Source organism: Tenrec ecaudatus, chromosome 2 (genome assembly GCF_050624435.1).
Source record: "Tenrec ecaudatus isolate mTenEca1 chromosome 2, mTenEca1.hap1, whole genome shotgun sequence".
In the NCBI taxonomy this organism is placed as follows: domain Eukaryota; kingdom Metazoa; phylum Chordata; class Mammalia; order Afrosoricida; family Tenrecidae; genus Tenrec; species Tenrec ecaudatus.
The window spans coordinates 31,114,752-31,127,889 of record NC_134531.1 but is presented as its reverse complement, the minus strand read 5'-3'; the positions used below and the strand labels follow the sequence as shown (position 1 = coordinate 31,127,889).

Here is a 13,138-nt window from a genome sequence, read left to right as displayed (position 1 = left end):
GCTGTCCCAACCCGCGGGAACTTCAACGCAGACCCTGGAGGAGGGAGTGGGAATTGGGGGGACAAGAGACACGAGAAATGGAGACAAGACCAAGTAGCCTGATCAAGTCTCGTTTATTGAGTAAAAGGCTACAGCTTATATAGGCCAGGGAAAGGGAAACAAGCCGCAGGTGTTTCCCTGAGAACAATGACCGTAGAAAAAACAGTTCCTGTGGATAGTTACAGAGCTCAGGTAATAAAGATCAAGACAATGGCCGGGCCTCATGGCTTCCGACAAATTGCTCTTCGCCTAAGTAAGATTTAGAACGTTGTCTTTGTAGGTGGTTGATAGGCCATTTGACCAGCCACCAGCCCTATGATACATTCCATCATAAGGATTGGTTATGACTAGTATGTTTTCATAATTTTATCCCTTATCTGCTCCACCCATGGATATATCTGCAGCATAGTAAATATACTGTAGAACTGGCCTCTTGTCAAGTACATATAGATATTTGACATAGAGATATTTGCGAGAGCAGTGTCACTCTCCCTCACACACTCACTAAGCCTGCATGCATGTCTATCCAGGTATCCACTCATAGATTCTACCTATAATAGTATTTGCTTCTGTTGCCTTTAACTCCTAATATGCATCCCAATGTCTTTCCCTTCTTCCTTCATTTTTTGTTGACCTCCTTTTTACTGTGTATCTAATGCCTTCCCCTTCCTGCTTAGATAGTCTACCCGTTAATTTGCCCTCCTGTCCCTGCCTATTGTGGGTAAACCATCCTTTTGGGCAAAAAACTTCTTTCGGCATACGAGTGGACTCAGTGTTCTTTGTGACTTTTACTTTCACTCAGCATAATAACCTTCCACTTCATTGTTATATGAGGCATTTCTAAAGAATGGATGCTGAGGGCATCATTGTATTTCTGGTTTTTTCCACCTTTTGAGGAAGTGCCATACTGTTGTCCATCGCGGTTATATCGTTTTAGAGCCCCACCAACAGTGTACCGAGGTTTTAGAAAGTCCAGACTACTGGACCAGTTGAGATTAAAGTGCTCCCGGTGACTGTCATCCTGACTTATTCATTCAACCATAAGCTGAAATTTTCTCTGAAGGGCCATTTTTAGCTAAATATCAGATTGGCTTATAATAGTTATGAGTAATTGACTCCTTTGAAACAGATCATCAAATAGTCAAAATTGAAGCAAAGATGAGACAAAAATTAGAGTACCGAACTGGACATGTGTAACCAGAAAAAGGTCATGAGAATGGTGAAATGTAAAAAAATGTAACCAGTGTCATTAAGTAATTTGTATAGAAATTGTTAAATGGGAATGTGATTTGTTATGTAAAATTTCATATTAACCATGATAAAGTATTTTTAAAAGAAAAGCAAAGACAATGTTAAGTTGAAATTCCTGCTTTGTTGAATAGACATTCACACTCTGCTTTTGATCTTAGAGGATAAAGTTTGGAGATCCAGAAATGTAAGCAGATAATTGGATGAGTTGGATGAGTAGAAACAGAGTAGGAATCCAAGACTATCTGAATTTTCGCATAAACAGAATCTCTCCTAGCCAGTCTGGAAGTAAAAAACCTTTCCCTAGGGTTAAAGGTTAAATACTAGTTTCATGTAATTGATACACTTTGATTTTAAATATGAAATTCCTTAAATAACTTGAAAGGATTTTGAGGAAGTGTAGGATTGGCCCTCTCTTAACTTAATTTTTAATTAATTAATTTTGTTTGGCCTTTAAAGGGTATGAAATCCACAGACTGTCAATCCCAAACCAGTTTCAAACTTTGCTTTTGCTGTGTTATAAGTGGCATAGATGTAGAAGATATTCATTTTAATATCAAAATATGGGAAACCTCATCCAGATAGAAATTATAAGAGTTTCTTTGGACTCTGTTTTAAGTATTAAGTTTTTTGTTTTGTTTTGTTTTCTTTTTCATATTGGGCTGAAATCTGCCACCCTGTAACTTCCATCCATTGGTTCTAGTTCTGTTCTCTGGAGCAGCATAGAGTAAGTTTCTTCTTTTTGTAGGCAGCTATCCTAACTCCCCAATCATCTCTTTTAGACAGAATGTCCCCCAAACCTCCAATTTCTGTATAAAGTAACACCCAGGTTAAGTTTCATGTTGACTTTCTGTGGACGCCTCCTAGTTTATCAGTGTTTTCTATAACAGAATATGATGGCTTCAAATTTTAATTTTATACCACTTCCCTATGGTTTGCACACCCAGCACAAAAGACCCTGTATGCGCTCTAACCCCATGATTCAGATACTATAATTTATTAGGGCCACTTTAGTTTACGTCAGGGATTTTATTTTTCCTTATCAGCTATTCTTAACTGTTGGCTCACATGAAAATTTGTGGTCAGCTAAAGCCTTTCAGCTAAGTAGCTGTTGAAGGCGCTCTCTTTTAAAGAATGCGTTTCTTCTTAGTAATTGTTGACTTTGTTACTCAGAGAGCCTAAGAAAAACAAATACACCGTACATTCATATGCTAAAAGCTATAGACTAGTTTTTATCTGACACAGGCTATCAATTTATAAGCTAAAAGGACTTTAGCTGGAAATTTGATTTCACTTTTTTTGGAAATGTACTTTCCTTTTTTTGGGTTTAAATGATTGTGTTTACAAAATATTTTTCTTGGGCCTCTTACCAACACGTGCTATAGTGTTTTTAAGAAAAATTATAATGTATAATGAAATGCTACCTATAAGGTGAAAAATGTTTTCTAAGAGAATAGTTATTTAATTGTTGGCCCTAGAGCACCATTTCTCAACCTCAGCATTATTGATGTTCTTTAGGCAAAAATTTGTTGAGGGTGGGGGCTGCCCTGTTCATTGTAGGACATAAAATTGCATACCTGGCCACTCCCCATATTAAGACACACACACACACACACACACACAACTTGTCCAGACATTAGGTGTCCGATAGGGGACAAAAATCTCCCTTAGTTGAGAACCACTGCTCTAGAAAAATTGCTATTTATGTAAAGTAATAGTTGCTGCTGAAATATTCTTCCTGGAGTGTTAAAGTACAGTATTTTTAAACATGATTTCTCTGTAGATTTTAAAAAACTATAAAACTATACATACGGGGAAAATAGTTTCATAATTTTCTTTGTTCAATCAACTTTTTGTTCCTAATGTTTTTTATCCCAAGTTGTCACCCCTGCTTTAGGATAGGATGATCTATGGACTGAAACATAATATGTGTGAGATCAAGGAATGAAAATTTTAAGACACTAATAAATGTAGTCTTGAGTTGGATTTTTCAAATAGTTAGTCTTACCTAGCCCATGATTAGATTACTTGAAAATGTACTTTTTAAAAAGTTAAGTTGCTTGATTTTAAAATTGTGTTTTGTTTGTTTTTGTACTCTACAATATAGCCAGCAACCAGCTTCGGGTGTAGCCTATTCTCATCCAACTACAGTTGCTAGCTACACTGTCCACCAGGCTCCAGTAGCTGCTCACACGGTTACTGCTGCCTATGCACCAGCAGCCGCCACGGTTGCAGTTGCCAGGCCTGCTCCAGTAGCCGTTGCAGCTGCTGCAACAGCTGCTGCTTATGGAGGCTACCCCACGGCGCACACAGCAACTGACTATGGTTACACCCAGAGGCAGCAAGAAGCACCTCCCCCACCACCTCCAGCTACTACGCAAAACTACCAGGTAAGAAAATTTTCTCAGTGGCCTTTAACGTAGAATAGTGACTTAAGTGGACCTGATGTATGACATCATGCCCACACCACTGCTTCTCAAACTTTGGGTTTCCAGAACATACCGCAAATGCTAGAGGAAAGCAGATGTGTACATTCCTAAGTAATTTGTGGGTATAGGCCAAGCATGAAATATCCTTGTATCAATATTTCATGTTAATAAGCAACACGCATGCACGCCCACACAAACACAAAAGACCATTCTTTAATGTTCAAGGAGACTTCAGAGTTTGTGTAAAGATGGAATGAAAAGATAAGGGAATTTTTTTCTATGAACAAATATCTGCTTACTGTAATTTTAAAATTTTACTTTAATTTCTAGTTAAATATTTAAATTTTAACCTCAGGTTTTTTGAGGAAAATTAAGACTCGAAGCTGACCCTTCTATGTGGTGGTATTAAAGATCCACTTGGAACACAGCCATAGCTGCTATTTTAAGAAATCTGAGCCTAAGCTGCAATGAAATTACCTCTTGTCTTTTTACGAATTATCAAGGGGGAAATTCTGTTGTCTGTACGTTCCTGTGGGCAAGGTGTTCTCATCTATGGCTGACAAATTGAGTATGCACTTAATCATTTGCTTCTTAAAGATCTAATTCTCTTTACAGTCTTATGCTTAAAAACTAGCTTTACTACTTATTTATTTAATAAAGTTTGGTTCCAATTCTTGTAACTCATTTTATGTTTGGTTCTGTTAGTTCTCAGAATCTGTTGTAGTAGGGTCAATAGGGTTACTGTGCGTTGGAATTGACTTGATGGCGGTAAGTTTGCATTTTCGGTGTTAAGCACATTTTCTGGGTCTTGTCTCCGTAGTCTTAACCTCCTCCATATCTCTCACCCTTCCTCACTTGGTGTGGCACCAGCATTTATCTAGCTAACCTTGAACTTTCACTATCTTCGTCTTGTGAATATGTGTTCCCTTCTTTCTAGGACTCCCTGCCTCTTGCTTCTTTTCTCCTTTCTACCTGGGAGAGTCTCTACTCATCATTATGCTAATAGTAGTAATAAGAGAGAATAAAATTAAGCTGGAATAATAACAAAGTTTAGAACAGACATGTAATCTTTTCTAATATTGTCGAATCCTTAAGGAAAAGGTGTCATGAATGTTTTAGTAACATTTGCATTTTAAATGTTTCAGTGAATTCTGCATTTAAAACTTTAACATGTGCTGCTTGAACTGGTGGTGATCTTGTTTGATTATGAAGTCCAATTGAATCTTTTTTAGTATTGGATTTGACTCGTGTATGTTCATATTTGATGTGGGTTTTTTTCCCCCTTTATTAGACTTAAGTATGAAAGGTGTTTGTTTTCGCTACCACTTCACCTATGGCAAGTTTTTTTCATTCCCTTTTCTTTAGGACTCATACTCGTATGTAAGATCCACAGCCCCTGCTGTAGCCTATGATAGTAAGCAGTACTACCAACAACCAACAGCGACTGCTGCTGCTGTGGCTGCCGCTGCCCAGCCTCAGCCTTCGGTTGCTGAAACCTACTATCAGACAGGTAAGTGTACACACATACCCAATGTCACCGTAAACTACTACCATACAAGTTTGGATGTGTTTTTTTTTTTTAATGAAGATGTGATTTTTTTTTTTTAAGAGAGACTGAATTTTATTTATGAGGGATTGTGTTGTGGGTTTTTAAAATCATTTTATTGGAGGCTCATACAGCTCTTACCACAATCCATACATTCATCCATTGTGTTGAGCACACTTGTACATATGTTGCCATCATCATTTTCAAAACATTTTTTTTCTACTTGAGCCCATGGTATCAGTTCTCCTTTTTGCCCCCTCCTTCCCCCACCCTGAAGATAGGATCATGAATTCATCCAAACTTACTGTGTATGTGTCACTTTGAAGACAGATTCCAACAGATTCTTTATCTTGCTGTAGTGGAAAACTTTTGAGTCTCACGGAGAGTTGACCATGGAGTCAGTTCACCGTGCCCTTCTTTTCTGAAACTGTACTCCATTTCTGGTCTTCAGCTTACACCTCCTAGGGTGTAGAAGGGAGGGGGTTGTGCAGAGGAAGATTTGTTGAGAACTGGCCAGAGTGTTTTCTTTGTCGGAAATGCTCAGAATACCCTGACATCTGGCCTTACAACTAATGGAAAACCTTTATGCCCCCTCCCCCTTTCTTTCACTGATCTGTAATAAAATGGATTCTCTTACCAGCTACCATTAACAATTAAACAGAATCTTATATTAGGGGCTTTAGAGGCTTGGAAAATTTCATTGTCTTTTCATTCCATTTGTCCACAAACTTTTTGAAGCACCCTTGTATAATGGTCCAAATACAGAAAGTGTTCTGTTTGCAAAGAAACTCACATACATGTAGACAAAAAGTTTCTTCCCCCCCCCCCCATGATATTTGAGAACATTTCAAACAATCTCTCTTGAGTTGGTCAACTCTTATTTGAAATATTTTTAAATTGCCTGAAGTGTGTTGGTAGAGGCTTAGGGTAGAGAATGAAAGCAGAATCGGTTTCCGGTAGTGGCACTCTCTCCCTGCCCTCCCTTGCTACCTTTAACACTGACACAAGCACGGGACTGTTTACCTTCCTTTTTTTTTTCCTGTAGGCAAATCCTCAGGATCCGCTTCAGTTCTAAGACATTGAATTCTTTAAAATTAATTTTTAAATATTTTGACTTAAAATTAAAATGACCCTGATTTTCTTACGATTTCTTTACTGTTGTACTGGGTACAGAATATTAAACTTCTGGTTAATTGCCAACCTTAGACTGTACATGAGAGCAGTGAGCTATCTCAGAGTCAGAAGACAATGATAAGTTCTAAGTTTCTATATTGACCATGTAAGTCGTTTAGCTTTCTTCTAATATCTCCAGCTCTGTTGTGTGAAGCAAATGTCATAACAGACATATGAACATTTTATAAACACTTAAGTGCAGTTTATGTAAGATTCCTTTGATTTAGTACAAAATGTTTGGCCACCTGATATTTGGACCTTTATAAGAAATTACATTGGTATACTTCAGTGGTTATTCATAAGTGATTACTTACCAATTTATTGATTGGTAATATGATTCATAAAATTCTTAAAAGTATACCCACCTAGTCACTTCTGATGTGTTAGGTTCCAAAGACTGGGTCATTAATGTAAAAATTGGCATTGTGCACACCACCACTAAATAATATCATTACATAATTGCCCAAACCACTAAGAATCGTGATGGGCACATGACCAGTGTTAGACTTAGCTAACACCCTTGTGTCAGTAACTGCCAACCATATGTCATTAATGAGCAAAGTAGATAGTAGATTCTTTTCACTGTTTTTGTAAATGTCAAGTAACAGATAGTTGGCAAGAGAAGAGAAGGCGTATATATTTGTTTTGAATGTCATCAGAGGTAGCAAAAAGTTTAAGAGACTAAGGATAGCCACTTAAGAACTGAACTCAAAGCTCTTGGCATTTGAAGAATTAAATCAGCAGCATGCTCTTGAGTTAGAATTATATTTAAAGTCATAGATAAATCCATGAAATGCAGTGACTAGATAGATGATGAGCAAATTTCCTATCATTAAACTTTGAAACTTTCGTTGTGAATGGAATATGTACTTTGAGACTCTTCCTCATTCCAGTCCAACATTAAACATAAATCTCAGATTCACTAGCCTGGACACACACACCTTTTCTGAAAACTTCTGCCATTTGTAGGGAGGCCTGGCATCTCACTTACTTTCTGGATTTTGCCAAAATGCCATTTTGAAAATCATAAGGAATGCATTCAAGAAAAGCTATAAATTAAATGAACGATTTTTTTCATTTTGGTAATAAAAATTATTCCTTTTGCTAAAAGAAATTGATGGAATAAAATTTATAGTTAGTAATGCTTCTATTGTTTTAGGTTTTAATGATACTGGTTTAGTAACTATAGTGCTTGTGCTTTTAATTATCTGGTGTCTTCTTTCCCATTTAGCCCCCAAAGCAGGTTATAGCCAAGGTGCAACCCAGTATACTCAAGCTCAACAAACTCGACAAGTGACAGCCATAAAACCAGCCACACCAAGTCCAGCTACCACTACTTTCTCCATTTATCCTGTTTCCTCCACCGTACAGCCAGTAGCAGCTGCGGCCACTGTGGTGCCATCCTACACCCAGAGTGCTACTTACAGTACCACAGCAGTTACTTATTCTGGTAAGACCGGGTAACCCATGTTCTCATAGGCGAGGAGAGAAATTACAGAGACACCAGAAGACGCTTGCTCGGGGGTGTGTGTGTATATGTGTGTGTCTACTTTCTGATAGCAAGAATTAAATTAATCAGTAGGAGTTAACATAGATACAAAGGAGATCTAGTGGTATAATGGTTACACATTGGTTTACTAACTGCCAGGTCAGCAGTTCCAAACCACCACAGAAGAAAGGTGAGGCTTTCCCCTCCTTTAAAGATTTGTAGTCTTGGAAACTCACAGGAGAGTAGTTTTGTAGGGTCACTGTGAGTTGGAATCCACTCACTGGCAATGAAAACATACGTAATGTACGGATTTTGACAGATAAATCGTTGTGCAACCTTTTGAGTTTTCCAAATGAACATCCACATGCATAGTCAACACTCAGGGAATGCCACTGGCGTGTTGTACATTCTGCTGTTTCAGCCCTTGGAGAGCTGTTTCTTCATATTTGTTAGCAAGAATGAGTGATCTTGAAAATACTCTTTAGCCTCTTATAAAGATCCCTAAGGATCAGGAATCAGAAGATCCCAAACAAACAACAATATCAATGTGCAGTATAGCACAGACGAAACACACATCATTCCTCTAGTTCCTGAATGCTTCTCCCCGAACCCACCCCTCCACCCCCCCACCCCCGAGTATCATGACCCGATTCTACCTTACAAATCTGGCTAGCTGGAGAACACACATGGGTGCAGATAAGAGCTCTCAGCATGTGGAATTCAGGACAAATAAACCCCTCAGGAACAGTAGTGGGAGTAGCAGCGATATCATGAGGTGAGGGGGTGGTCGGGGAGTGGGAGAACCCATCGTAAGGTTGCTGTATAGTGCCCCCCACCCAAGGGGATGAATATCAGACATGGGTGAAGGGAGAAAATGAACAACGTAAGATGATAATAGCAATATATAATTGATCAAGGATTCGGGAGTGTGGGGGAGGAAGGGGAAGAAAGAGGAGCCTTGTACCAAGGATTCAAGTAGAAAATGTTTTTTGAAATGATCATGGCCACATATGTACAGATATGCTTGATACAATTGATGTATGGAATTTATAAAAGCTGTAAGAGCCTCAATAAAATGACTTTTAAGAATAAAGATCCATAAAATAATGCTTATTTAATACACCTATTTTGGTAGGACAGCCAACTTTGATTAGCCTTAAGAAATCATTTATTTTTCCGCGGACGTATACTCACTAAAGCTCTCATGTGTCTACTACTTTTGCTAAATTCCCACTGAGACTGTTCGTAGTACAACAGTGATTGAGTACTTTCGTAGACTTTCAACCTTGAGCTGCTGTACAGTTTATTGCCTTATCTACTGCTTCTTCCTTAAAAAATGATCTTGTTCTACAGAGAATTTAAGCTGATTTATGCAAATTACACACACGTGCACGTGCACACGTTACTTTTTTGTAGCTTGGGTTTCAGAGGCCTATCAAATACGCTTTTTATTTCTCAGATTTTTTTCATCTCTTGATCTATGACAATGGCTATGGTGGGTGCTGGTGTATCACTAAGGAGTCGAGGCTTTGGGCACGTGGCTGGAATATAGGGTACGTATCAAAAGCCAAGACTGGAAAAGTCAAAGTGTTTTTTAATTCTGCAGAAAAGTTCAGGCAGTAGTACAGTGAACACCATGCCATTCATGTTTCACAGGTGCCATCCTGTCAGTTCTAATGTAGAGCTCCCCTTTGTATTGCAAATGAAATGCCACATGGTCCTGTGCCATCCTCACAATCATTGCTATGTTTTTGAGTCCATTTTTGCAGCCACTGTATCAGTTCCTCTCATTAAGAGCCTTCCTCCTTTTTTGGTGACCCTCTACCAAACAGGACTTGACCTTCTTTAGGGACTAAGCCCTCCTGATAATAATGAGATATTAAGCCTAATCATTCTCACTTAAAAAAACATTTTTAAAATAATTTTACTGGGAGCTCTTACAGCTCTTAGAACAATCCATACATCCATTGTATTCAAACACATTTGTACGTATGTTACCATCCCTTTCAAAACATTTTCTTTCTACTTGAGTCCTTGATATTAGGTCCTTTTTGTCCCTCCCCCACCGTCACACCCTCATGAACCCTTGGAAATATAAATTATTATTATTTTCTTGTTATATACTGTCTGCTGTCTCCCATCACTTTTTAAAAAAATATATTTTATTGGAGGCTCCTGCAGCTCTTATCACAATCCATACATGCATCCATTGTGTCAAACACATTTGTACATTTGTTGCCATCATTTTCTTTCTACTAGAGCCCTTAATATCAGCTCCTCATTTTATCCTCCACCCTCCCTCCCTCCCTCCCCCACCCTTCCTCCATCAAGAGGAGAAGAAGAAAAGAAAAAACTGAGTCCACAGAGGCCCTCCTCAGTTCTAAGGCGTATTCTGGTTGTGTTTTTTCCAAAACAGATGGTTCTTGTGGAAGCTGTGGTATATTCGGTATCTTTTGCCAAAGTCATAATTCAGGCACAATTCTTTGATCTTGTTCTTTGTCCAGTTCCCATATACATGTGTGACCATTGAAAATCACTCGGTTTGGGTCAGGACACCTTGTCTTCCAGGTGACACTTTTGCTCTTGAAAACTTGAAAGAGGTCTTTGGCAGCACATTTGCCCAGTGCAGTACATTGTTTGATCATTCTCAACTCTTGTCTCACCGAGTATTGATTATAGAGCTAAGTAAGTCTTGATCATTTCCCTTAGTTTCACTTGAGCTGTATCTGTTATTAATGTTTTCTCACATTTACTTTATCTCCCTGCTCTATAAAACCATATTTTCAAATGATGCAGCAATGTAGTTTCTAAGTTGCATATTGTATGATGCTTTGCCCGAATTCTTTCTTGTATCCTTTCGCATATCCATAATACCAATATTGTAGAAAGAATTCAAGTATATTACTTAACTGGTAAATTTCCATAGTTGTCTGTACATTGATTTCCTTTATATGACTAGGGTTTTTACATTTTTGTGTTTAATTTTTTCATAAGAATTGTTGATACTTTCTCTCCTGCTTAAGTCCAGTGTCAGCAGTTTCTTTGATTCTGATTTCCTGTACATCTTAACTTTCCATTCCAATTTATTCTTTCTTCCCTGTGTATGGAGATATAAGTAGTGTGGTGCTGCTGGGTATGCGTTGGACTGGTAACTGAAAGATCAGCAGTTCAAACCCACCAGCTGCTCCATGGGAAAAATTTGAGGCTATATGCTTCTTTAGTAGGGCTGCTTTCTAAGTCACTATGGACTTGTTGGCAGTGGTGTGAAGATATATAAGGGATTTTGAAAAGCTTGTGGGAAATTTTCGTTTTCTTTCAGTTCCATCTTTCCTTGGACATGTTAAAGTCTCCTCATATATTGGAGTCAGTAGGTAAGAAATCTTTGTAGGAAAAGTACTCTACATTCAGGAGACCAGAGTTCACTTCTCTTCTGGTTCTATGCTATACCAGCAACTAGGAATCTCTCTTCTGAACCTTATGTAAGCTTTTACCCCCCACCCATTAACATTTAAGGGAAAAAGAGTCTCCAAATATTCCGAGATCTTAGTTTAGGAGGCTTAGTAGTTCAGTTTTGAGGTCAGCTTTTAAATTAGCAACTGTCAGATTTAGAATGTGGCAGGTGTAGAATATGTACCCTGACTGAACCACATACCATTCTTACGTCAATAACTAGCATAGCGTTCTAGTTCCTGTCAGCCTTGGGTGGTAGACAGGGAGAGATAGAATCCATACATGTTTAAGCAGAAAAATTAGTGCTTTTGGCACCTACTGGGAGAAAGATGCCAACCAAAGTGTTTGGTTTCTAATTTCCCAGCCCTCATCCGCTAAGCTTTACCGAGTCTGCCTACTCACTGCAGCTTCTATAGGCTTCTCAGTTTTCTCAGCTACACAACCCACTTGTCGGTCACTGGGGCTTACAGTCTTGGTGTCATCATGGTTTCCCTTTTCCACCTGTTAGCCACCAAGCACGTTCAATTTCCCCTACATGTGCCGTGGGTTTTCTCTTCCTAACTGGTGCCCTAGGCCACAGCTTCCTCTCATTCTCAGCTTCCTCACATTCACCACTTCCCAGATTGTGTTCTAGGAACCCAGCTTGAAGAAATATTAAGAGGTTTTGTAACTAAATAAGTTTGTCAAGCACTGTATCACATTCCTTTCGTTGATATTTAATCTGCTTTAAGGCAGGGACCAGATTCTAAGTTTTCTTTATAACTCTGCAATACTTAGCATTGTGTTCTGAGTGCTTCCTAATTGACTTAAGTGAAAGAAGACAAGATTTTCTCCAGGTTATTTGAGAGATATGTAATTTATTGTGCGTATGTAGATCTACTTTAATTAGCAGGATTTATTGAATTAAAATTTGTGAAGTTCGTCTTGGTTTTTGTTCTTAGGAACTTGTTTGATTTCCTTTGTCAGGTACATCTTATTCAGGTTATGAAGCTGCAGTATATTCCGCTGCATCCTCCTACTATCAACAGCAACAACAGCAACAGAAGCAGGCAGCGGCGGCGGCAGCGGCAGCAGCAGCAACGGCTGCCTGGACGGGGACCACCTTTACTAAAAAAGCACCATTCCAAAACAAACCACTGAAACCAAAACAGCCTCCCAAGCCACCCCAGATTCACTATTGTGATGTTTGTAAGATCAGCTGTGCTGGACCACAGGTATCATGCTCTATGGTTAGCCTGCGTCTTCAATGGTTATGCATAGATAAGTATGTCTGACAGTGTAAATCTTCTGCTTACACATTCCTTCTGAAAAGTTCTATTCTTGGTGGGGGGGATCAGATTTCAACTCTAGTAGTTTTCATTATTCTCCTAGCCCTACCACACCTGTGTATTCATTTTTATTTACTGGATTAGGTCTGCCTAATTTGAATACTAAAATTTGAAATGATTTTTAATTACCAGCATTCCCTGAGTAACAGCAAATTAGCGAACATTTTAATATTGTGTGGCTAGTTGCATAGCATCTTCCACAATTCAGAGTAATAAGAAACACTTTGATTGCAATTAATGGTGCTGTGGGGGTACAGCTGGGGACTGTTTCAGAAATCCAGGATTAAGATGAAAAGGGAGAAGGGTCTTGGTACTTGAGTATTGTATTAAGCTGTGCAGTGATGATTGTTGAGGGAATGATGGGGTAAGGGTAGACTTAAGAACTTTCTTGAGGATGCAAGCACCCCTATGAGAGTATAAAACAGCAGCAGTTGGA

At 38.7% G+C, this 13,138-nt stretch overlaps 1 protein-coding gene across 1 annotated transcript in view; it reads left to right on the top strand.

The window, feature by feature from the left end:
• The window catches only part of ZFR (zinc finger RNA binding protein), an 83,231-nt gene that overhangs the window by 18,456 nt on the left and 51,637 nt on the right, over positions 1-13,138 (top strand). The window contains exons 3-6 of the mRNA XM_075540904.1: positions 3,395-3,677; positions 5,082-5,226; positions 7,667-7,885; positions 12,341-12,588. Coding sequence (XP_075397019.1) covers positions 3,395-3,677; positions 5,082-5,226; positions 7,667-7,885; positions 12,341-12,588 — 895 coding nt within the window. The remainder of the gene's footprint in view (positions 1-3,394; positions 3,678-5,081; positions 5,227-7,666; positions 7,886-12,340; positions 12,589-13,138) is intronic.